This window comes from Ahaetulla prasina, chromosome 2, assembly GCF_028640845.1.
Source record: "Ahaetulla prasina isolate Xishuangbanna chromosome 2, ASM2864084v1, whole genome shotgun sequence".
In the NCBI taxonomy this organism is placed as follows: domain Eukaryota; kingdom Metazoa; phylum Chordata; class Lepidosauria; order Squamata; family Colubridae; genus Ahaetulla; species Ahaetulla prasina.
The window spans coordinates 128,486,526-128,514,244 of NC_080540.1; the positions used below are offsets into that span (position 1 = coordinate 128,486,526).

The 27,719-nt window shown below is 40.6% G+C and overlaps 1 protein-coding gene across 1 annotated transcript in view; it reads left to right on the forward strand.

The window, feature by feature from the left end:
- Positions 1–91: 91 nt before the first annotated feature.
- UBE2O (ubiquitin conjugating enzyme E2 O) overlaps positions 92–27,719 on the forward strand; it is an 84,082-nt gene continuing 56,454 nt past the window's right edge. Inside the window, exon 1 of the mRNA XM_058168933.1 lies at positions 92–606. Within this exon, the coding sequence (XP_058024916.1) occupies positions 217–606 (390 nt within the window). The 5' untranslated portion in view covers positions 92–216. The remainder of the gene's footprint in view (positions 607–27,719) is intronic.

Sequence of the window (27,719 nt, forward strand, 5' to 3'; positions counted from 1 at the left end):
AGCACGAACCACCGTTGCCCCGCCCCGCGAAGCGGCTGGGGCCCGCTATTTCAGGGAGGCGGGGCCAGATGTGTTAGCCCCGCCTCTCGTCGGCTGGTGACTGCGCTGTGTGGGCCCGGCGGCCGCCGCCGCTCTTTTCTCCAGCTCCACCGCCCTCTCCCTCCTCCCTCCCTCCCGCTTTCCCTCCCTCCCGCAGTCATCGCCCGGCCGCGCGCCATGGCGGAGCCGCTCGCTTCTCCCGCCTCGCCAGGAGCTCAGCCGGCGGCCGCTGCAACCCCCGCCGCCGGCTTTCAGCGGCTGCTCTTCACTCACGACCTGGTGTCCGGCCGCTATCGGGGTTCGGTGCGCTTCGGCCTAGTCCGTGTCATGCATGGCGAGGATTCCGACTCGGAGGAGGAGGACGGCGGCAGCGGCGGACGAGGCCCCGGGGGAGGCGGCCCCGGGGGTGGCGGCGGAGGAGGAGGAGGAGGAGCCGGCAGCTCCGGCGGCTCCGAGTCCGGGGGCCCGGGTGGGGGCGAGGACAGTCGCGGGAGCCCCCTCCGCCGCGGGTACGTGCGAGTCCAGTGGTACCCGGAGGGCATCAAGCAACACGTCAAAGAGACCAAGGTAACGCAGCTTCGGCGCCGCTGCCGCTCCAGGCTTCTTTTTGCATTTCGTCCGCACACGCGGCGGCTCGGTGGATTGAGTGGGTGGGGTGTCCGCAATGGGGCTGAGAAGGCGGCGGCTGAGAAAAGGGTGGGGAAGAGAGAGAGGTGCATTAGGCTTGGGAGGGTCTCCCGGGGTTGACAGGTGTGAAGCGAGCGGTCAGGTTTTGGGGAGTAAATAGGGGGAAAGGGGGTAGCGTTTGGGAGGGGGTGTCCGAGAAGAAGTTGGGCTGGAAGAAGCTGGTCTCTTTGGCCGCCAGTGTGTGGAAAGCCTCCCTTGCACCACTGGGGTTGCCTAGTCTGCAGTGCCTTTTTATGCAAAATAGACCTCATTAAGGCGCCGAAGGACTTCTGGTTCTTGCACCGACGTGGAAATAAAAGTTCCAGGTGCTGGTGGAGGTTTTTTATTGCTCTGGGTCATGCAGATGGGATTTTATGATGTGTCAAGATGACATTGGCTTCCATTTGACCACCTCTTATCTTTGGCCACGATTGCTCTCAATTTTTTTTTCTTTAACAGACAATATCAGTTGAAGAGAAAAGCTGCATAGTGCCTTTTGGGAAATAGCACTGTAGCACTAGGCAGCCTCAGTCGGGCAGCATCCTGGTTCTTGCATCCTTACCTCATGGTTTCCAAAGTCATTTTTAATAATTTGTAAGGAAATACATTCTTTTCAGCATCATCTACCATAGTTTGGGCCTCACCTGTAATTCTGTGTAGTGTAGTATATTAGAAATAATCATTAATTAATTACTTAATTAAGGTATTTTCTTGTCTTGCAGTAATATTTTGGTGTTACTAGGTTGTTTTTAGTTCACAGAACTGCATCCAAACTCTGTTTCTGACTATATGGTTCTAAATATGTAAGGTAGTGGAGGTTTTGGCGGTATAGAATTCAGGCATATTTTTGTGAGATATCCTTAAAATTATATTAAGGGTGGTTTGTATTATCCTGTCTGAAATTGTGGTGGCATCTAAAGAAATCATTTCGTATTAATATTGTTTTCTAAATTATAATAGATTGTGATTTCTGGAATAAAGAAAATGACTATAACAAAATACCTTTGAAATGAAAAATATTGGAGATTGAAAACTTGATTGGAACACAAATCGTCCACTGTACATTGAAAAAAAAGAAAAGAAAATTATTGTCCTGTTATGGTATGTGTGTGTTTGTGTACTTACATACACATACACACAGAGAACAGAAGACTCAATGTGATGTAGTCCTAAATGAATTATTTTTAATTTCCTCTGGTGAAGTGATTACCAAAGTTTGTAAACTAATTTACATCAAGATTTCAGGAGTGTAAAGTTTGAATACAAAGTTGTTCTAAGAGTCTTACAAAAAGGAGGGAAGGGATAGGCACTAAAATAATCTAAGAAAGCAGATAAATGTCTGGATCTGAAAATTTGTGAAATGGATATTATGTCTCACATAATTATGAGCTGTTAGAGGTAAGTTCTATACACATTGTTGCAAGCATAATCTTTTGATCTGGAATTTATGCATGCTTTCCTATAAAGAAAGTGATGCATTCACTTTATAATATGTAAATTGATGTGTTTCAATTGTTGCATCCATTAAATCTAAGAAGAGTAGAAAAATTATGTCACTGGCAAAATAAAAACTTTCAAAGCTTGTGCCTAAAAGATTCAACATATGAATGGCTGTTGGGCCCAGAGATACATAAACATATACACAATAAATGTATTAATTGTATATAAACTTTTGAGGCTTTCCTTTAATCCTTTGTAGGAATAATCCAGGAAATTAATTCTGTGAAGTCTGATTAAAATTTATTAGGCGATGAACTTGAAAATCATTGGATTTGACAAAAACTGATGGATTCAATTCAGAGATTATAAAATCCAGCCCATGTTAGATCCCTACCATAATTTTGCTTTATAAAACATGTCGTATATAATATGCAGGCACAGTATAATGTTTAGAGTTGGAGTAGGAGGTTGGATAGATAGTCGCATCATTCACATTTTAGTGCAATCTACATGCCAAAGAGATATATTTAACATTCTCAAATGAACAATCTTTATTGTATTTTCTTATCCAAAGGAATACATTCAAACTGTTATTATATGACAAATACTTTATTTTTCCTAGATGAGAAGTTTTAAACTTGGCACTCTCTTCCTCAGATTCAGATTATGAATTCATTTATTTTTTTCTAAAAAAAGGAAGTTGAAATCAAGCTTTCAGAATACTATAAGCATCCAATATTTTCCTGGGTTTCTTCTCCTTAACATAGCAAACCTGTATCTCAGGAAGTCTTTTTAGATTTGTACTTGTGTGTAGGCAAGGTAATTTTATAAATTGTTATTATCCAATACATCTTATTCTCTTCTTCCTTTCCCTCTGGGAATTAGGTGGTGTCTTAAAAGGAAACATTTTCTGAAATAATTGTGGTGTTATTTATATTCCAAGCCATCACTTGCTTGAGAATACTGAAGAATTTGATTGATCTGTGATAAATATTCTCTCTTGCTACTTCAAATAGTACAAAAAGCTAATCAGATTTTTTTTTGGTTTTCTGCAATTCTGTTTGAAAGATGCAGGCAGGTACTAAACTGTGGTTGTACTTAACGAGAAGGAAGAAGTAGCTCTTGTTTTCATACTTTTAAAAGACTTATTTGGATTCCGTGTGAGAACAACACTTCTCTCATTTTGAATAAATTGGCATACCTTTTTAGGCTTCTGGGTACTGTCCCTTTTTATGACCCTGTAATCTCTTGATTTAGGGTAGAGTTGGGAGAACTGGATGGAGCTGAGCGTTTAATGGCCGGTACCCTTCCGGACACCACATGGAATTCGCAGCAGATATTTTTTTCTTTGCGAGTAGCATGGTGGCCTAATGGTGAAGACTCTTGCCTCCCATTTGAAAGGTTGAAAGTTCAGTCCTAGGTAGTGGCAAATGTTTCTCTCCTAGGCTTCTGTGTAAACCTGAAAAAAGATACTGTTTCTTTAAACGTTTCAGGGGTTGATTTCTTAAAGCAGCATTTTTTTTCTTGCATTGAAGCCTTAAAAATGTAGCTTATCTATTGGTATACTGGTACAAGTTCTGAAACATTTCTTCAGGATCATTTTTTGAAGTATATTCCGCTGTATCAGTAATAAAGATCCAAGGACCAAGAGACAACTAGATCAAGTGTGTCCAGCCTTTTGGCATGCCTGGCCACATTGAGTGAAATGGAATTCTTTTAGGCCACATTAAAATATCTATAACTATGATGGCGAACACATAGCCATATCAGTGAGCAGCCAGCTTAGCTCCGGCGCGCATGCGCCCGCCAGCCAGCTGATATTCGGGCCTTCTGGGCCCACCAGAAATAGGGAAGCAGGCTGTTTCCTACCTCCAGAGGGCCTGTGGTGGGTAGGGAAGGCTCGTTTTTCTTTTTCACCTGGCTCCAGATCCTCTCTATGTATCTAGGGAGGGTGAAAACAGCCTTCCCCAGGCCCTCTGGAGGCCCAAAATGGCCCGTTTCCCAACTTCCGGTTGGACTCCTAGAGAGGCTCTGGAGGCTGGGGACAGCAAAAAAGTCATTTCCTGTCCAGCCGGAAGTTGGGAAACGGGCCATTTTGGGCCTCCGGAGGGCCTCCGAGGGGGTGGGGAAGGCTGTTTTCACCCTCCCCACATGCATAGAGAGGATCTGGAGCCAGGTGAGAAAGAAAAACGGGCCTACCAGGCCATCATGTGCCAGGAACGGGAGGGGGGAGAGGGCTTGCACGCACATGCACAGGGCGGGGCACATAGAACTATGGGTGTGGGCACGCGCGCGCAAACTTTCTGCCCCCCCACATCGTGGCACGCAATGGCAAAAAGGTTAGCCATCACTGATCTATAATATCATTAATTATATAAATAACAAAGTTCCTTTTTATATATTTTTAATTATATCCCATTACTAGATGTCCAAGGCCACATGTGGCCCACAGGCCACGGGTTGAATATTCCTGGTCTAGAGGAAAACCAATTTGACCAAACATGAGCTGCTATTAAGGCCTACCTCGTGGAGGTAAGAGTAGCAAAATGTCAATGCTTCTTTGGTCTTATTGCATCTGCAGAATACTGCCCAGTGGCCCTATGTGTGTAAGATCATCTGACCCATGTTGGTCAAGCCCCTGCCCCGGATGCCTACCTTCAGGGCCTCACAGGAAATTTTCTGTGCATCTGGCAGATAAAATCATCCTGTTCTGATCCCATTTGCATGCCAAACATGGGAATGTTTTGTGGAGATGCCTGGGGGAGGAACTTACCTAATTACCTGGAAACAGCTTGTTCCTGTTGGACCTGAAGGGGACAGGGTCCTTCAGATTGCAAACACACCTGTGAGTTAGATTCTTGTCCCTCCTGGTTGACCAAAGCTGTCTAAGAAGTTTCACCTGTGTGGATCCAAGCAGTGGTGAATTCAACCTTGATGGAGGAGATTTTTTCAGCTGTTTTTAAAGAGATACTGGTGTGTTCTCTTTTCAAGAAGCCATTGCTGGACCCTACTATTGTGGACAATTTTTATCCAGTCTTGCACCTCCCCTTTATAGGGAAGGCAGTTGAGACAGAGGTAGAGGACCACTCTACAACTCCAGGGGATCATGAATGAAATGGATTATTTGGACCCTTTTCGTTCAGGAACAAAAATGGTACTAGTCACACTTCTTGATGATCAGGAGCAGAATGGGGATTTACAAATTAACAGAGTTGGAAGGGACCTTGTAGGCCATCTAGTTCAACCCCCCACCCAAGCAGGAGACCCTACACCATTTCTGACAAATGGCAGCCCAATCTCTTCTTGAAAGTCTCAAGTGATGAACCTCCCACAATTTCCGAAAGCAAGCTGTTCCACTGGCTGATTGTTCTCGCTGTCAGAAAATTTCTCCTTATTTCCAGGTTAAATCTCTCCTTGTTCAGTTTCCATCCATTATTCCTTGTCTGGCATCCATCCTTGCTTTTCTTGACATGTTGATGGCTTTTGATACTTAGGGCCAACTTGGGAAATTGGAAGTTGGTGGCACAATTCTGTGCTTCTGATTCACCTCTTTCTTCTGAGGTCAGTTCCAATTGGTATTGGTCGGGAGTGAGAAGTCCAGCCCATGACTCCTTTTTGTGTGGTTACCACAAGGCTTGGTCTGGTCATTTCTAAAATCTACACAAAAGCACTAGGTGTGAACATCCATCGCCATAGGATGAGACTTCAGTATGCTGCTACTATTCAACTATATATCTCTGTCTAGAGTGAATTAAGTGATGCTGTGGATATTTTTTTACAATACCTAAGGCTGTAAGGCTGTGGTGGCCTGGCTGACGAACAACCTTGTAAGATGGAGTAGTTGGGCTCCTCTGTATCCAGGGGTTTATCAGCTTTGAGCTTGGATGGGGTGTACCTTCCAAGACAGACTCTGTGTGTAATCTGGAGGTCCTCCTGATTACACACAGGAGCATCTGCTTCTTACACCTCAAGAAGCAGGTGGCAGACATGGCTAGGAGTACCCTTTGTCCAATTATGTGTCAGTTACACCCCTTCCTGGATCAGGAGGCCATCTTCTTGGCCGTTCATGGTCTGGTCATCTCCCTATGGACTATTGCAATGCAGACTATGGATTATTACAGTACATGGGACTACCCTCAAAGAGTATCCAGAAGCTTCAGCTAGTGCAGAATGCAGTCCCATAAGCAATCTTATGTGCCTCAAGGATGGTGCATGTATTGCCTTTACTGTGTGAGCTGCATTGGGTACATTTGCTTCAGAGTTCAATTCAAGATGTTGCTTATGACCTTTAAAGCCCTATATCAGGGCTGTCAAACTCACGGCCCACCCACGCCCAGTTTAGCAAAGGAGGAAAAAGTCACAATACATCACGTGAAGCCACCATGACAATGCGAGTTTGATACCCCTGCCCTACATGGTGTGCAACCAGGTTACCTGAGGAACCATTTTATTTCCATCACATCAGCCTACCCCAATCAATCAGACAGGGAAGATATGTTATAGATTCCATCAGTTAATCATTTTTGATGGGCGATGGGCTCCAAGAAGAGTGCATTCACTGCTATTGCCCTGTCCTGTGGAATATTTTCTTCCCAATATAGAGGTGGGCCTCCTATGTTCTGGCCTTTCAAAGGGGTTTGAACACATGGCTCTGCTGACTTTGAGTATAATGCAATTCAGGGTAGTTTGCACCTTAAGGTCCTCGCCTCATCTCTTAACTTTTAAAATTATCCTGCAGCGCGCTGAGAAGGGACATTCAGGTAAGCTAACATCCATTTTAATTTTGTTTCTACCTGGCTCCTTTTATTAATGTATTGCATTTTTATATGGTATTTACACTCTTATGTTTTTAATTGTACATTGCCCAGAGTCACTCTTAAGAATGAGATAGGTCGTACCTAAATGTGCTAAATAAATAATAAAGGTAAACTTTAGAATGCTTTGTGCAGGGTAGTAATCATGTTCAAAACTTGAAATCTTTCAGTAGTAATTTACTCTGAAAACAAGAAATATGAAGGGTACAGTAAAACTTGATTGTATTGTGGGAAGAGGTTATTTATGAAAGTCCATTAAATTGAAGAGAACTGTTTTCTAGCAATTCGGAATATTTCCATAAAGATACCATTACTAATGATGATGTTGGGGCAGAAAGTTCCTTGCAACAAGGTCTGGTTAATCAGGGTTTCACTACACTGCAATAGCTGGAATAAATTAAATTTCTTCAGTTATTACTTTTACATTTTTTCTCAATATAAAAACTCTGCATATTGCCTCGAGTTCATTTTCAGCTATCTTCAGAAAGTCAAGTTTTGTTAGGATTCTATTCACATTCTTCTGGATCCTATATCCCTTTTAGGTTTATTAATCTGCATGGTAAGCCATGAATGAGGTTAATAGAAAGCATGTGAAAAAGCAATCTTTTTCATCATTTTTGAATTGATCCCCTTCATTTAGGCTGTATAGGCTATTGCTATTATCTACTTCCACAATGGAATTATTTCTAAGCTTTTCTTCATTCAGTTGTGGAGGGGGGAAATGTTAGCTCTCTTCCAAACTTAATTCAAGGAGCTAATACTTTCCTTTAAAATTCTAAAGGGTTTTAGTCTCAAATGTTTAAATGAAAATGTGTTTCCATATCAATTTGGCTGTGAATTAAAATTCTAAATACTGCTATTTGGGGAATGTGTGGCATACATATACCCTATGCACATAAGAGGGTCTTTTTTCTCATCCTCCCCAATATACATATTTTTGTAAGGAAGGTATTTAATAATTTCCATTTCAAGATGGCAACTTCCTTCTACAGCTTAGGAATTAAAATTATTGCTTTATTTTTTGAGACAGTTATATGCTTTTGCAGCCTGAAAGTCGAAATGTTCTTATGTATCCGCTATTCGTGCAGCAAAAAAACAGGTATATAATTTTATTTTTATATTTAAGGGTGATGGTGGAGAGAGAGAATTCCCATTGTGTGGATAACTAAAACAATTCTAGATCTTCTTACATTTATTATAAAGAATTGGAAGTTTTGATGCAATATATGGTCTTTAATGATCTGAGCTATTGGCCTATTAGCCACCTAAAATCCTAATATAACAGACTTCTTGATTCTCACATAATATCTAGTCTCTTGGGAGATTACCTAAGAAGTATCTGATACTTATATTATTATTATTATTATTATTATTATTATTTATTTATATTTTTATACCGCCCTATCTCCCTAGGGACTCAGGGCGGTGTACAGCCATCTAAAAGCAACATAAATATACACAGTAAAACATTAATCTAAAAAACTTATTAAATAGGCCGAATATTTAAAATAGACATAAATAATAAAACCCCAAGTTAAAACCAAATCTAAAATTTAAACAATTAAAATTTAAGAATCTAGTCCAGTAGTATTATAGTAGCTTGATATAGTAGCTTGATAGATCATGAAAATAAAGGGCTTCCCACAATTAGTCTAAGATTTATACACGTGAACTCTTAACCTGACCAGTCTTCTTGTATATCCATAACAAGGTAATATATTCTTTACTTCAATTTGCCTGCATGTTAAACTTCATGGATTAATTTTATACAGGGTGGTGACTGCTGCTGAGGTTTTTTTAATAGAATATTAATGTGTGTAATTTATTATATGCAATGAAAATGTTAACTTGAATGCCATTCCTCTTCCTGAATGAGTTTTTTTAAGTAGCATGAAAATTAAACAACTAGTATTCTGCATTTACCAGAACCAAAGTTGGTAGGAATTTCATGTTCATTTTGTTCGTTGGAAATTTTCTTTTCTCAGATAAGAGTTTAAAAAGGGAGTAGAAAACATAAGGCTTCATTTAAATCTTTAAGTCTGGTATTCTACTAAACCTAAGGGTCATTTAAAATCCTCATTCTGTTTGGCTTGCTTTTTTCCCAACTTAGGATCTATTGGCTGTTACGTGCTACTGGATTGTATAGGAAATGGTATCCTCTTATTTGTCTCCTCCTCCACACCCCAAGCACTACAGTATCATGAGGGCAATGACAAAAAAGCCAGCATGAACAACAAAATTTGCTCCATTATTTGTATTCTAAATTATGCAAAACAGCTTCAGTCTCTTAATAGTTACATATCCAGCTGAACATGTTTCACCAATAAGGGAGAATATTTGTAGCTCAAGTTTTGAATGAGAGGGTCCTTGGTGCTCCCTGAGCTTGGTTGTTTTCTTGCAGATGGTTTCATTACCCAAACTAGGCCATATCATCAGTGCTAGTCCTAGAACTTGTTTTCTTCCTTCATTCTTCTTTTCATAAGATCCAGTGGGCCATTGCTTATTTTTCATTCACCTGGGCCCTTTTGAGGAGTTAAACCATAATGTCTAGAACTATACCCTGTTTCCCCCAAAATAAGACATACCCCTGATAATAAGCCCAATCGGGCTTTTGAGCGCATGGCAATAAGGCCAAGCATTTATTTCAAAGTTCAAAAAAATATAAGACAGGGTCTTATTTTCAGGGAAACATGGTACATATATTCCTGTCAGATCTGGCCAAATTATTATTTAGAATTTCTGTTCTGTCTCCCATTTACAATCACAATCAGCACTGAAATTTTGTTATGTGATCGGACCCAATTTTATTATCATTTTATTGCAATTTGGTTTAAGTGAATCGTGCATTAGTGGATCACGCAGTCATTAAGTGAAACTTCCCCAATTGACTTCATTTGTCAGAAGTTGCAAAGGTCACAAATCATGCTGATTTGATGGCAAGACACTGCAACCATCATAATTGCAAGTAGATTGTAATTATGTGACCACAGGAGTGGTGTGACAGTTATAACTTCGATGACCCAGATCATAGGTTGCTTTTTCTGAGACCATCATTTTTGAACTGTTGTTGAAAAGAAAAGATACAAATCAAGGACTGCCTGTATGCTGTTACAATGTATTCCCTTCTGCTTCAGAAGGTAAATGCTTAATGATAAATTCTAGAGTCTTTCTCAATGTTCGTATAAAGTTAATTCGATATGTAATCCCTGTTTGAATATTCCCTTCCTCCATTTTTGGATTTGGGAAGAAAATTAATCTACCTCTGCTTTTACTTGCGTTACAAAAATTATACACAGATTATATCCTCAACATTTCTTTAGTATGCTAGAATCCAGTTAATCTTTCCTTGAAGACTAATTGGATGCTGCCATACTGTTTCCTTATGTATCAGTTTAAGGATTAAATTAATTGTATTGATATATGGCTGTTAAGTGGATCTATCTATTTAGGTTTATTTTAGCTACTACCAATGTATATTCATTCTTTCCTGACAGTATAATCATTACAGTATTGTATTTTTATGTTGGTATTTTACTTTTTATTCCACTATTATTATTTCTTAAATGTCTCCTCTTTCTGTACCACATTAAAAAAGAATGAGAATACCCACTAGTGAGAATCCTAGGGTTTTGTTTTTTAATGTTTCCTCTATAGAATGGCTTCAAAGATGGACAGCACCCAGGTTGGCAAAAACTCCCTCTTGTAATCTGTCTTGCTCCTTTCCTTGTTGAACAGTCTCGTCCCTCAAAACACAAATTATTAGTTTCTGTTAATGGTGTTCCAAGAGTTAAGTGAATCTATACAAACAGCTTAAGTACTGGGGGTGGAAAGGCATTATCATCAAAATTAAGCCTTACCCTTTTCCCCCGTTTAAATTATTTACCTTCAAAATTACTCATATGGGGAGTTCAGCTCCGGATTCTTTTATTGTTTTATGCTTTCTTCACTTTATGCAAAAGGTGGGTGCTGTACCAGAAACTTAGATATTTTGCATTGTTATTGTATCTTTGTATTTTATTTATTTTTGTCACACAGTATATATAAGCATAAGCATGAAATAATTATACAATATATAAGCATATATATGAGTATGAGTATGTAATAACTATATTAATTGGATATAACGAAGGAAAACAATAGGACAGGAACGGTAGGCACGTTTGTGCTCTTATGCACGCCCCTTACTATATATACATACACACACATTCATACATACATACACACACACACACACACACACACACACATATATACATACATATAAATACATATAAAGGCTCCCCTCGCACATACGTGCTAGTCGTTGCCGACTCTAGGGGACGGTGTTCATCTCCGTTTCAAAGCCGAAGAGCCAGCGCTGTCCGAAGACGTCTCCGTGGTCATGTGGCCGGCATGACTCAACGCCAAAGGTGCACGGAACGCTGTTACCTTCCCACCAAGGTGGTCCCTATTTTTTCTACTTGCATTTTTACGTGCTTTCGAAACTGCTAGGTTGGCAGGAACTGGGACAAGCAACGGGAGCTCACCCCGTTACACGGCAGCACTAGGGATTCGAACTGCCGAGCTGCCGACCTTTTGATCGACAAGCTCAACGTCCTAGCCCCTGAGCCACCGCGTCCCCTATACATACATATACATACATATACATACATATACATACATACATATACATACATATATATATATGCCAAACAGCAGCAGTGCAGCTCACCAGCTCAAATCCCCCTGCAACTCAGACTAATCTGAGCACAACCAAGCCCCCACCCAAACAGGACACACCCCCAGCCAATCAGAGCACAAAACCCCATCCAATCAGAGCACAGCCAGGCTCCCACCAAATCAATTCAAACCCCCACCAGCAGTTAAAAAGGAAGAAACAGCTGCAATGACACATTGCTTCCAGAAGCACGAAACTGAAGCCTGAAGATGACGAATGAGACTTCATCGAAACGTTGCCAAGACATTTCCAATTTTACACGGGAGAAAACCCGAACATCCAAAGACCTACATACAAACACCCCTGAAAACTTCAGAAAACACACACACACACACACACACACACACACACACACACACACACACATATACATACATATAAATACATATAAAGGTAAAGGCTCCCCTCGCACATACGTGCTAGTCGTTGCCGACTCTAGGGGACGGTGTTCATCTCCGTTTCAAAGCCGAAGAGCCAGCACTGTCCGAAGACGTCTCCGTGGTCATGTGGCCGGCATGACTCAACGCCAAAGGTGCACGGAACGCTGTTACCTTCCCACCAAGGTGGTCCCTATTTTTTCTACTTGCATTTTTACGTGCTTTCGAAACTGCTAGGTTGGCAGGAACTGGGACAAGCAACGGGAGCTCACCCCGTTACACGGCAGCACTAGGGATTCGAACCGCCGAGCTGCCGACCTTTCGATCGACAAGCTCAACGTCCTAGCCCCTGAGCCACCGCGTCCCCTATACATACATATACATACATATACATACATACATATACATACATACATATATATATATGCCAAACAGCAGCAGTGCAGCTCACCAGCTCAAATCCCCCTGCAACTCAGACTAATCTGAGCACAACCAAGCCCCCACCCAAACAGGACACACCCCCAGCCAATCAGAGCACAAAAAAACCCCATCCAATCAGAGCACAGCCAGGCTCCCACCCAATCAATTCAAACCCCCACCAGCAGTTAAAAAGGAAGAAACAGCTGCAATCACACATTGCTTCCAGAAGCACGAAACTGAAGCCTGAAGATGACGAATGAGACTTCGTCGAAACGTCGCCAAGACACTTCCAATTTTACGCGGGAGAAAACCCGAATTACCAAAGACCTACATACAAACACCCACGAAAACTTCAGAAAACACACACACACACACACACACACACACACATATATATACACACACATACATACATACATACATACATACATACATACATACATACATACATACATATATATATATATATATATATATATATATATATATACACACTTGTAGATACTTGTAGATACAAGTAGTCCTTGTTTAACAACCACAGTTGGGACCAGCAACTCAGTCTTTAAACAGAATGGCATTAAGTGAACTTGCTCCTGTCCTTATGGTTTACTTTAGCTTTCCTTTGCTTTGCAGTCCTGTGAAGGCAATAAATGTGAGGATTGATTGTAAAGTTACTTTTTCATGACTGTTGTAACTGTGAAAGTTCATTAAACAAGACAGTCACTAAATGAGAACAATCTGTGTATGGATCTGTATACATATTTAATTTTATTGAAGTTTTTAAAAGAGAAATGCAGAGAATATTATAAAAAATGAAAAAATAGTAATAGCACATTGATTGTTTTTAGCATTATAATTCCATAAGTAAACAAAAGGAAAAATCGACAAACTAAATTAATACAAACTTAAACTATATCACATATTCATTTAATATTTAATAACCCTATTAAGCTTGGAGCCATTGCTGTTGCCACCATCAGAATATGCTTTACATCAGAGCATTTTCATGAATCACGCCCCAATCAGAAGAGGTCTTTGCAGACCTCAGAAAAAGAGTTGTTGAAGTTCATGAAGCTAGTAAAGTCTACAAATCATTGCTAAACGTTTTTGCCCACTAACCAAACACAGTCTACAAATGGAGAAAATGCACACAATCATTAATTATTCTTCTCAGGGGTAACCATCCTACAAAAATCACCCTAGAATAAGAGAGGCAATGCTTTGAGAAGTCACCCCAAAACAGAATAAGGGCAAAGGATTTGCATGCCACTCTTGCATTGTCTCATGTCAGTGTTCATTTGTTTACCATAGAGCAATGGTGGCTAACCTTTTACTCACCAAGTGCCAAACAGGTACACGCTTTGCGTGGGCGCATGCTATCCACACTAATGTGCAGCTCCTCCGCTGTGCGTGCAACCACACCATATGCACATGGTTTTGCATGGGTTCCCCTGTCCGCTGCATAAGCAATCGCACCATCTGCACATGCACGCAGGTTTTGCGCAGCTCCCCCAGTGCGCTGCCTGTGCAGTTGCATCATCTGTGCATGTATACGGTTTTCACACATGCAATGCACATACGCAAACACCATCTATGCACTGCACACAATTACTCGCACACATGCACAAATGCATGTGCATGCACAAGAGAGCTCTGAAGACCAGCTGAGTCTTCTGAATGTTATGCATGCGCACCAGAGGCTTGAATGCCAGCAGGGGCGCACGCACACATGCGCAGCTTCAGGTGAGTTGGGCAACAGCTCACATGCCCGGAAAGATGGCTTTGTGCCATCTCGGGCACACGTGCCATAGGCTCGCCATCACAGCCATAGGGGAAACAGAACAAGAGTAATACTATATGTATGAGAAGAGACCATGAGGAAATTTTTCCTTAGAAGATGCATGCTGGTCCCAAGTTTGTCAAAGACTACCCAGAGGATCCAGCAGATTATATGAATGTTGGACAGATGAAAATGGAATGTTTTGGATAAAATAAAATATTCCATATGAATCTCATTCTGACATAAAGGTAGGGATAACATAGCTTGAGATGTTCTTGTAGTCACTGGACCAGGATGGCTTGAAGTTAATTGTGCTGGTGCATGAAATTAATCAGACCTGAACAAATTACTAGTTAATGCTTTTTATCTTCTGAGAAACTCATCACTTCCATCCACAAGCACACTAAGCAAACAGCCAGCAGTATCACATTCCTTGCCACGTGCATCCTCTATAATGTACTTTTGTGTTTATGTGTAATCCCTTCCTCCCCACAAGGAATATAGATACAAATTAATTTCCTTGTTAATCATCCAAAGTGCATTCCAAAGAGTGGGGAAGTGGTGATAAGATTTGACCTGACCAATACCAACTTCCTTGTCATCTGAATTTTGGAAACCATCCTCATAGCTTGGGCTCACTGCAGCAGATATGAGCCAGATAAGTTTTAATAGGCAGAGTTTATTTTTGCTACCATTTAAGATGCATTACCAAAAGAGTGTAATAATCATGTAAATACGTTTCATTGGAACACAGATGCAAATTATTTTATTTGTTCACTTGCTTGCTTGTTTATTAAATTTATATGGAACCCATCTTATAGCAACTCTGCAGTTACAAAGTGATAAAAAGATAATATTAAACAAAATTAAGAGATTAAATAAATACTACATTTGACTAAAAATTATTAATTCGTTTGAGCCAACAGAAACATGAAACAGCAATTAGTGATGTCTTAACTAATAGCAAAAATAAAAATTTCTAAAACTGTGGATTTAGGGCTAATATATTGATAAAAATTGCATCCAGAAAAAATGTGAGAAGTAGAGTGTTAATTAAATATGCCTTACCAATCTAAGCTTAAATTTAATGGTACTGTTCCTTCATACTGAATTTTCCAGTACTAGTGCATGGGTACATTTAGAACAAAAACCTTTGAGAGGATTTTAATGAATTCAGTCATAATAGAATGCCTTTGAGTTTAAACAATGACTACCTGTATATCTATGGAACTGTCTGGCTAAGCAGAGTCATTTGTCAGCATTCACACTTTTGATTTCCAGACTACAGTACAAAATAATATTTAATTTTATTGGAAACTGAACTTCTTCACTAGCTATATTTCTTTCATTCATAAATACTGTGATTTTTTATTTAAAAAAGCAAATTTATGTAATTGTGCTTGCATTACAGTAAGAGCTGTGGTGAGAAGATTCCTGTTTACAGTTTTTAAAAATGTAATTTGTATTGAATCCAGCATTTTATGCACAAGCAATCCATAACCCAAATCCCACCAAAGATATTCTAGAAGGAAGGAGGCAACCATTCCTTTAATAATTGTCTTTGAGAATACTTTCTGATACATGTTGTTTCATATTTATGAACCACCAAAATGATTCAAGACAGACAAGTAAGTTTTAAGCTATTGGACTATCTGATCAAATAGTATTTCAATCATGAAGTATCTTTTATTGCCAATTGTATATTTTAAAATTAATGAATAGAGGTAGGTGAAGTGATAACATTCAGTAGTTGGATTTTTGAAGTGACTTTGATTGTCTCTCAGCATCTTAGTGTCTTCCTGATTTGCTTCATAAATAGATCTATTGTTCAAAACCAATCAATTATAACGGTTACTTTGAGGGATGTGATATACAGGAAGGCTGTATAAAATTTTGTTACAGTAGCCCTCAACTTATGATTGGAATACATTGATTTCCTTAATGACTGTTACTCACTTAATGACCACCATAGAAAAGATTGTAACATTAGGTCCAGGCATGTGGGTGCTTTAGGTTATGACCATCATGACTTATGATGGAAATTTCAGACTCCATGATAGTCATAAGTGGAGAACATACCATACCCTACAACAGTAAATAGCATTCCAGGAATTCATATGGATTTTAAAGAATCCTGTTTCTTAGCTTGGTCTACTTCAGTTGCTGATATTATATTAGATAAATAGTATTTAGAAAAATCTGCATAATTGTGATCTTCTATTTAGTATCTGAAGTAATTTTTGTAACCAACACTGCTGAAAAATGCCAAATTCTTGGGAAGGAAGGAAAGATTAATTCCTTTATTTTATGTTGTCTTCTCCAAATAATTCCTTCATGCAGCTAGTGGACTTCATGCAACAAGTGGATTTAGAAAAGTAATGTCATTGTCACATTGGAAGAGAAAAGGTAGGAAGGGGAGGGGGTCCATCAGCACATTAGCTCTGGAAAGTGAACAGAACCAAGATTGGTGAGCAAGATGCAGCAAGCAAAAAGAAAGCTCACATAGGATAGGAATGGATCAGGTTGGCCCTGCTGAGAAAACTGTAAAAATCTCCCAATGCATCCCTGTGGAACAAGCTTTTGTACTGTGGCTCAGAACACTACCAAATTAGTTATTACTGGGTTTTATTTTTCCAATCTCAGTCCATCACTTTCATCTCTGGACAGTGGCTAAATGATCTGGAAACAGAACCGGTGTCATGGTCAGATCATTTTCTCCTTCGCCTGGACTTTCGGACCGCTACCCACCACCGCAGGGAGACAGAACCAATACGTTGGTTCCGTCCCAGGTGCCTGATGGACCCGGAGAGGTTCCTGATGGAGCTTGGGCCGTTTCCTGAGGACCTGGCCCACAGCACGGCTGAAGAACTAGTTGTGGCCTGGGAACAGGCCGCAGCTGGAGCTTTGGACCCTGTCGTGCCCTTGCGGCCTCTGACCCGGCGCAGATCTTGGCCGGCCCCCTGGTTTTCCGAGGGGCTGAGGGAGATGAAACGCCGGAGAAGACGCCTAGAGAGTGGTTGGAGGTCCAGCCGTTCCGAAGCTGACCGAACACTAGTTAGGTCTTATTCTAAGACCTGCCTAGTGGCAATGAGGGAGGCGAAGCATTCCTACGCTTCCACCCTCATTGCGTCGGCAGATAACCACCCGGCCGCCCTGTTTCGGGTGACCCGCTCTCTCCTCCATCAGGAGGTGCGGGATGACCCGTTGCAGGGACGTGCCGAGGAGTTTAGTGGTTATCTATACGATAAAATCGTTCAGCTCCGGGATGGCTTGGACCGAAATTGGGATGATCCGGGTGAGAGGGCGGAGTCGCGTCTTGTTGAGATTGTTTGGGATGAGTTTGACCCTGTGGCTCCCGAGGACATGGACAGGTTGTTGGGGAGGCTGCACGCCACTACATGTTTACTGGACCCGTGCCCTTCCTGGTTGGTGCTGGCCTCACAGGAAGTGATACGAGGCTGGCTCCAGGGGATTATCAACGCTTCTTTGTTGGAGGGGTTTTCCCCTGCTGCCTTGAAGGAGGCGGTGGTGAGACCCCTCCTCAAGAAGCCTTCCCTGGACCCAGCTATTTTAGGTAATTACCGTCCGGTCTCCACCCTTCGCTTTATTGCGAAGGTTGTAGAGAGTGCTGTGGCACGGCAGCTACCCCAATACCTGGATGAAGCTGTCTATCTAGACCCGTTCCAGTCCGGCTTCCGACCCAGATATAGCACGGAGACAGCTTTGGTCGCGTTGGTGGATGATCTCTGGAGGGCCAGAGACAGGGGTTATTCCTCTGCTCTGGTCCTGTTAGATCTCTCAGCGGCTTTTGATACCATCGACCATGGTATCCTGCTGCGCCGGTTGGGGGGGTTGGGAGTGGGAGGCACCGTTTATCGGTGGTTCTCCTCCTATCTCTCTGACCGGTCGCAGACGGTGTTGACGGGGGCAGAGGTCGACCGCGAGGCACCTTACTTGTGGGGTGCCGCAGGGGTCGATTCTCTCGCCCCTCCTGTTCAACATCTATATGAAGCCCTTGGGTGAGATCATCAGTGGCCTTGGGGTGAGATATCAGCTGTACGCTGACGACACTCAGCTGTACTTTTCCACCCCAGGGCCACCCCAACGAAGCTGTCGAAGTGCTGTCCCGGTGTTTGGAAGCCGTACGGGTCTGGATGGGGAGGAACAGGCTCAAGCTCAATCCCTCCAAGACGGAGTGGCTGTGGATGCCGGCACCCCGATACAGTCAGCTGCAGCCGCAGCTGACTGTCGGGGGCGAGTTATTGGCCCCAAGGGAAAGGGTACGCAACTTGGGTGTTCTCCTGGATGCACGGCTGTCGTTTGAAGATCATTTGACGGCCGTCTCCAGGAGAGCCTTTCACCAGGTTTGCCTGGTTCGCCAGTTGCGCCCCTTCCTCGATCGGGATCCCTTATGCATAGTCACTCATGCTCTCGTTACCTCTCGCCCGGATTATTGCAATGCTCTCTACATGGGGCTCCCCTTGAGGTGCACTCGGAGGCTTCAGTTGGTCCAGAATGCAGCTGCGCGGGTGATAGAGGGAGTTCCACGTAGCTCCCATGTAACACCTCTCCTGCGCAGACTGCACTGGCTACCTGTTGCCTTTCGAGTGCATTTCAAGGTTTTGGTTACTACCTTTAAAGCGCTCCATGGCTTGGGGCCTGGGTACTTACGAGACCGCCTGCTGTTACCTCCCACCGACCCATACGCTCACACAGAGAGGGACTTCTCAGAGTGCCGTCCGCCAAACAATGTCGGCTGGCGGCCCCCAGGGGAAGATCCTTCTCTGTGGGGGCTCCTACTCTCTGGAATGAACTTCCCCCTGGTTTACGCCAAATACCTGACCTTCGGACCTTTCGCCGCGAATTGAAAACACATTTGTTCATTCGTGCAGGGCTGGCTTAAGTTTTTTCTTAAACTGCTTAAATTTTTAAATTCTAAATTCTATTCATGTTTTAAATTGGGGTTTTTAGATCTTAAATATTTTAATTTTTCGGCCAATTGTATAATAAGTTTCTTAATTTAGTTTTTAATTGTACATTGTTTATGTTTTATCCTGGCTGTACACCGCCCTGAGTCCTTCGGGAGAAGGGTGGTCTAGAAATCCAATAAATAATAATCATCATCATCATCATCATCATCATCTATGCAGCTTCCTAGGTCAGGTATAGAAGTCACTTGCAATTCATGAGAGAAGCTTTTGTAAGAGGCAGGGTGGATAAAAATAGATTTTTTTAAAAATCGGATTTTTTAAAAATTTAAATCGATCTTTTTTATTTTTATCAAATTTATTTTTAAAAAATGCTTTTGGAGTAAAAATCTATCCAAAGATAGTTTTCTATTTAAGATACATTAATAATTTAGTTTATTCAGCATGAAATGGAGCTTAGTTCTGTAGCATGAATTCTGCAATATTTACATTTTTGGTAAACTCAATGAATCCAAGCTCTGGAAGCTAAATAGAAAACCTTCAGTCTCACTGTAAAATATTTCCAGAGGTCCACCGTTAACAGGGATACATTATATTCCGACAAGTTCCTAATAGAAGAGGAGAATCTGTGGTCCTTTATATATTACTGTAGATTAAATTTCAAAGCAGTGATGTAGTTAAAATCTACAAATTTTAACAGCCTTAGCCAAGATGATTAATGCTAAGGATGTTGAGAGATATTTCTGGTGAGCTTTTTAAAGCTGTGTGTTTCAGATGATAGTATGTTCCATCAGAACAATAAATGTTAACTGCTTTTTTCAGAACTGATTCATTTGAATAATTTTAGATTCTCTGTCTCTTCCCAAACTCTAACAGCAATCTTTCCCAGATAGAAGTTTTCCAAAACTTTTAAGTTTGGAATTTAAAGAATTCCTAACCATCACAGCCAATAGATGAAGAAGGCTAAAAAGACAAACTTTTTAGAAAAAATTGCTGTTGTTAGATGAAGCATGGTAAGAGAAGCCAGGAAGCTGAATTTTTTTCCAGGAATTACGGTGTTGTCTAGAACAGGGATCTCCAACCTTGGCAACTTTAAGCCTGGCAGACTTCAATTCCCAGAATTCCTCAGCCAGCAATTCTGAGAGTTGAAGTCCACCGGGCTTAAAGTTGTCAAGGTTGGAGACCCCTGGTCTAGAAACAGCCTCTGAGGTGTCCCTATATTAACATATTGGAAATACAGGACAATAATTCCATGTTTATTGGTTGTGGCAGGATAGACATATGGATAATAAATAAATAAAGTCGTTTAACTTTTTAAAAAATATCTGAGTTGTATATGTATGTATATATATGGTATGGTATACACAAAAAAACTTCTTTCGTTTCATGGAGTTATTTTTGTTGTAGAGTTATTTTTTTGCATTTTAGAGTTTTTGTTTTTGTGGATGTCCATTTTTTAAATCAAATTGTGGTCACCGAATTCTTTTCTTTCTTGACATTTTTTATCCTGCTTCCTAGACAATAAACACAGCAGGGATAATAAATTTTGTTGCATACTAGGATGAAGACACTTTTAAATTCTTTTTGCACCCACTGCCGTTTAAATTTGGTATCTCTTTTTTCTGTGTTTCCACAGTTTAATTGACTACTTGCTTTCCATTTTACACGCTGGGTGGTAAATAATTATTGATGTATTTAAAACTCCAGCTTTGTAAAAAAAAATACGATTTCAGAATAATTTATATAGTGAAATGCTGCAGAGGTTATGTTTTTTGAACACTAACAAGCCACTTCATTACTAGACTGCATGGCGTGATCTGTGGTGGCTGCGTTTCCCAAAAAATTCATTGTGACTGCTTGGAAAATGGTGGCCACTTCCAGATTGCACCATGCTGCTCAGCAACAAAGCAGTCTGATGCTTCCCCAATGCAGTCTATGCAGCATTGCAGAAAACTGCAGCGCTACAGGGAGCACATTAGGGAAGCAGAGCGTATTCCTCTGTTCCTGGACTGCTTATGAGACACAGCCATATGGCCCAGGAACACTGAAGGATGGAATGTCCTTCTGCAACATGAGGTCCAGAGATTTTCAAAAGATAAGTCCATGATGGGTGACTCAGAGTGGGGAAGACAGATCCAAGGGACATGGGGACTCAGGGGCAGGAAGCAGAGCATGGGGTATCTCAGAGAGTGGGGAAAGCCTGAGGCAGGAAGGCCTGGGATGGGCTTCCCAGAGCCTTTCTCACTCCTGAGGCACCTTATGCTCTGTTTAATGACCACATCAGGGCAACAGGTGATGAGGATCGTTAAGTGAGGCTATCTCGCTTAATGGGTGTCACAACATGTGTCAGTAATGAGCAAGCTCCATTATGATCATATATGGAAGACTACCTGTAGTGCATTTTGCTTCATGTTGTTTAGTAGGCCATTATTCTATCAACTTGGATGCCCTCTCACTTTTCCCCAGACTCTTGGTCTCTTCTTCTTCCAGCTGGTGAGCTCACAAAGGACAGCAGAAGGAGTTATTATTAATCCTGACCTATGTGACATCATACTCTGCATTATCAGATTTCATTCAATTTCTACTTCTTTACTCTGAGGTCACACATTAGTTGCTGAACTTTATCTGTATTGGCTATGCCTATTGATTGCAAGCCATCAGCAAAGTCTAGCAAATGTTCATCATAACTCAAAGCCATTAAAAACAGTGAAAACACATTTGAATTAGACACCTGCAAGATTTTAAAAACTCCTCTAGAACAGTACATTTTGTCTACTTCAACACCTTGTGCATAGTTTCAAAATAAGGCTCATAAAAACAGCACCTTTTTTGCTAGATTTTGAACAATTTTATTTTATAAAAGCTGTATTTGAATGATGTATGTTACATATTGCCTTTTTTAGATATATTTAAGTTGCATTTTTCTGACTATATTATTAATGATATACCTAAAATTTAGCCTGAAAGATTGTTTTTAACTTAACACTTTAAAAGCCTTTTTCAAAAAGACTCAGAATCCCTCTTGCTCCATTATTTGAATGGAGGAAATTGGAGGAAAGCAAATAGCAAACCGGAAAATCTGTGGTTCAATTTTCTCCAATTTTTAAAGGTATGTAAAAAAAAAACCCCTCCCTGTGTGGTATTTTCAATCTCTCCTACTGTGTGAGGGTGGGGTGTGAATTTATGCATTTTTATGCTGGAGAAACATCACTTTCGAGAAAGGAATTTTTAATTTAAATACTATGGAAATGGCACCCAGACAAAGGATTATATAAATCTGAATTGGCTAAACTATTTTAAACAGCAGGCCTGCCTTCCTGCCTACTTATCTGCACTTCTTGATTTTCTCCTTGACATTTAGTTTCTGTAGTCTTTTTTCAGCATTCAGAAACACATGGACACTGAATGTACAGTAGGACAAAAAAGTTTCCAGTTAATCTAGCTACATTTTCTACCTAATAGTGCAAAACAATGTGCAACAAGATATCACTCCAATTTTATCATGAAATCTGCAGCATACATCAAGCTTATATGTTTGAACAGTACCAAATACCTTTAAATGAATTGGTCTGAGACAATTACACATTCAGCAAACGTATATTTGTAAAACCATGAACATATTTGCGTACATATTTAATTTTTCTGTTGGAATTAATAAAATAGCTTCACAAATGCTTCTTCCCATTAAGGCTTTTCATCAGTCTTCAATTCCATCCACAGATTTCACAGAGCTGCATAATATCAGTGTATTTCCTTGAAAATAAAATAGGGGCTAAGACTTTTTAAATTCAAATTCTTATAGAGAGAGGCGAATGAAAGTTTTAGCAGAACCCTTCATTTATTACAAGCTTCAAATATTTATTAATGCACAGAGGCCAGAAAAATGACTGCGCCAGAACCTTCCTGATACTCCATAACTAGAACATATACTCAAACACTGTTAAAGGGTTCTAGAAATATATCTGAAGAAATGTTTTAAAATTTCAACCACTAGTTTTGATTCTAGATAATTGTCACGCAGTAGATAATAACTTTTATCTAGGACTCAAAACAAAAATAAAAAAGTAAAGTTTAAACATCCCGGAAGACCAAAAAAAAACCTTTTCATATTCTTGTCAAGTGAGCTAACAGATTTATCCATCAAGATAATTCAAATGAATTTTTTAAAAGATATATTGAGAGAGAAACACAGTGATTTTCTGACCTCAGGCTGCCTTTTCAATTTGATCCATGCTAAGTAAGAATTCTGGAAATCACAGACCAACGTATACCAATGGTATGACGTTCAGATTGGCATGAGCGTACTGAATCTAATATTGGAACAGTACCTGTAAAATATGGGATGCTTGTCAGCACAGCTCTGTTAGAGCTCCTGGGATGAACAGGAATTGTGTGAAAGAACAAGTACCCAATATTCAGTCCAGTGTATATTTTAAATATATAGCCAGTTCCAATTCTTTTGTTGTGAGCTGCTGTTTTGGAATTTCAAGCATGACAATGGAAACACAGGTCAGGATAAAAATTTTAGCTTCAACGCTTAGTAAATACACTTAAGAGGATAGCTATTTTGGGGGGACGACGACAATAATTAAGTACCATAAACTGCCAGATCCAATGACTAAGCTAAAACAATATGTAAAAGCAGGCAGCCCTGCTTAGCAATCATTCATTCAGCAACTGTTAGAAGTCGCAATGGAACTGAATGAGAAGACTTATTTATGGCCAGTTCTTGAAGTTGATCATTGCAGCACCCCTGCAGTCATAGGATTGCACTCTGAGTGCTTCACAACTGAAACACAATTTCAACAGTCACAGTGTCCTACAGACATGTGACTGCCATTTGTGAACCTTAGTGCCATCTTCCAACAAGCAACATCAATGGGAAAGATTGCACTTAGCGATTACAACTCAAACTGCTGTAGTAAGTCAGCACAGTAACACATTTTTGCTACTATATCGAGTTCCAGAGTTCCAACACTTCCCCAATGGTCATATGATCGCATTTTGGGTGCTTGGCAATCAGCTCATCTTTACGAACAGTGGCAGTATTTCGTGACTAAGTAACCGCAATTCACACCATTCCCATGCACCCCACCCCCTGTGGGTGTATTTCCAGCAAAATACACCCACAGAAACACATTGGTTCATTTAATGACTGCAACATTTGTTTAATGGCCACCACATTCACCTACTGAGCACAGTGTTTGCTTAATGACGGCGGTAAAACAAGTCATAAAATTGGATTTGGTCACATGGTGCCTCAATTTATATCCATCATGACTTACAACAGAAATTCCAGGCTCCATTACAATTGTAAGTTGAGGACTACCCGTAGTGCATAAATCCACATCATAATCTATAGGCATATTTTCTCTAAAGTGCTTTAGACTGAAATCTTTCATGGATACAAATATATAAGTAAATAAATATAGTGGGGGGAAAGCTCACTTTGTGTCGTGTCCCACTCCTCCGCTGACAGCCGGGTCAGGGAAATCCGAATCAGGCTTGCCTCTGCAGCTCTGCCCAAAGTCCTAGCAAAGTCCTCAGAGCAGGCAGGAGACCAGAAAGTGACTTCAGCAAGATAAGTTCGACTTTGCCTGACTCAGAGACTGCCAGAAAGCAGATCCTTTATATAGGCCATAGGGTGTGGCTCCATGACTCAGCACTCATTAAGGCCTGCCCCTCTTTTCCTTCTGTTGCCTCCGCCTATCCAGTCTTCTGATGCGAGGGTCACTCCAATCAGCAGCTGTTGGAAATAAACTTTCCTCAGGCTCACATGCTGTGGAGGAGAGGGAGGGTCTAGCTGCTCCGTTTGCCTGGGCATGGAGCCAGGGCTGGGACCGGGAGGTGCCCCCTCCTCTTCAGCTTGTCTGGGCATGGAGCCAGGACTGGGGCCGGGAGGCATACATTCCTCCGTGTTCGGGAGCAGATAAGCAGGCCCCGGCTGCTGTGAGAGCAGGCAAGACACAACACTTTGCAATTTGAAAAGCAAATGACTTAGCTGTATTATCAAGGCTTGAGAGAAGGAAAGAATTTGGAATAGAATGCAGTACAATTAGGTCACTTGTCAAATGAGGGTAAGCAAATGAAAATGCTCAAACCTCTTACTTATATGCTCCTTAATAAAAAGAAAAAAACCTGGTGTCTCACACTGAATTTCTATTAGATCCCAAGAAACCATAGAGCAGCTGCCTATTATTTTGCACAAATGTGCACATCTAAACAAAACGTTGAATAACCTTAATATAAAAACATCAAATTATCATATTAATTGGTAGAACATTTTTTTTAATAAAAACCTATGGAAATACTTTGTTAATGTCTCAATTCTCCAGCTCCAAAGAAATCAGGAAACAGAGGAAAGAAAAGTCCTATAAGCAGGGTGGATTTGATTTAAATCAAGTTGATTTAAATCACTAGTAAAAAGGCTTGATTTAAATCAACTCGATTTAGATCAAAGTTTTTTGTTTTTTTTTATAAAAAAGTTTTATTTTTACAATCATATCAAATAATTCATCCAATGTACAATTATATACAATTAGTCGGGCTTGCCCAGTCACCCCCCCCCCTTTTTAACTCTCTTCCCTCTTCTACCTTCTTCTACCTTCTTTCCAAACCTTCCTCTCCTTCTCTTATCTACATCCTCTCCTCCCTCCACCCTATACCTTCCTTCTCCCTCTTCTACCCCTCTTCCTTCCTCTTCTCCTCTTTCCTACCTCCTACTCTCTCTTTTCTCCCTCCCCACCGTTCTAAAATGGTAACTGGGCAGACCCGACCCTACATTAATTATATTTCTTCAATAATCCCTGTACATTAACCATCACTCCATCTCTACCCTCAAACCCCCAGTTCCCTCCCCTTACCCCCACCCCCACCCCGACTTCCCAGAACAAAATGTAGGGTATCAAAACTAACAATCATAATCCAAAATACTTCCTAAATTATAATCTCTAGTCACTCCACACTTAATCACACTCTCAATTCCCCTCTCCTTCAGAAATATATCTAATACAAAATATTTCCTATTCTTGTAAACAGGTAATGTCATTTTTAAATTGTTTCAAATAGTGAAATACTTTCCTTCTCTTCTGCGGTGAATTCAAACCATTAACATTCCAAGATAATAGTTTAATTGCCATTATCGGCCAAAGGAAACTTTTGGAACACTAGCCGCAGATCACATTTTGCTTTAGGCCTTGCTCCTCCCACTATTTCCGTTGTAGTAGTTGCCAGTTGTTGTTGTGCCTTCATCTCTTGTCCCTTGCGTTTAGCAGCAGCTCTTGTCAGCCTTTGTTCTTTTGAGTCTGACCCCATCGTAGGTATTTCCAACACTTGTAATAAATCTTCTTCCATCACAATCTGTTCTTGTACCTGCTTCACTTCTCTTTCCTTCACTTCAGTCTCCCTTCTTCTAGCTTCCAATGGAGGAAGACTTCCAACTTTTAATACCTCAACATAAAATTCTCTTGCTTTTCCAACTATATTGAGACGATGTACTTTCCCTGCATAATATACTATTATACCAGTTGGAATATCCCATCTATATTCAATCTGATTTTTAAGTTCATTCACCAGGAAGGCAAATTCCTTCCTAGCCCTTAACATTTTGGTGGAATTTCCTTTAATATTAAAATATCTTGACCAGCAATCTGAATCTTCTCCCCTTATATGAGGCTTGCAAAATCTGATTTCTCACTGTTCTGTTTGTAAAATAAATAACAACATCCCTTGGCAACTTTTTTGCCTTGCTATCCAAGAATTCACACGATATATTTTATCAATTTGATAAGCCACATCTGCTGGACGAGCTGCTAATATCTCAGCAAATACTTCAGAAAAATTTCCTTAAATTCTCTTCTTTATTCTCTTTCAGACCACGGATTCTTAGAGCAAATTCCATATTTCTATATTGTATCAAAACTATTTCATCCTCTGTTTTTCCATTTTACTTTGAAATTCATCCATTTTATTTTCTAATTTTGAATTATGTTGCTTAATTTCTTCAACCTCCTCTTCTAATAAAATCACATTTGTTGCCAAACTTTGTACTGCAATTACAAATCCTTCTTTAACTTCTTTATTTCCCACTTGAATTTCTGATATCTGCTCTTTCATTTCAGACATCTCATCAGTTATTACTTTAAATTTTTCTTGCATAAAGTTCTCCCACTTTCGTTCTGTCCGGTATAATCCTTTATTGTCCAAAATAGGGCCATGCAATGTATCCAATGGGATAGGTTAGTTGAAGCTACCTATTCCCAATCTCCATCTTATGTTCAATAAGTTATGAGTCGATGAGTGCTTCTATGTCATATTGAGCTCTTTGGGAGGAGTATGAACCCTCCTAGAACAACCACCAATTTTATTATTTACATTTATATCCCGCCCTTCTCCGAAGACTCAGGGCTGTTTCTGGATTAACAGATTAGCTAGGGATCTGACTCAGCTTGTTTCACCCCATACATATCCTTATAGCCTCCAGACAACTCTTACACAAAATTACACAAAATCACAGGTCTGGCATAATGATATACTGTT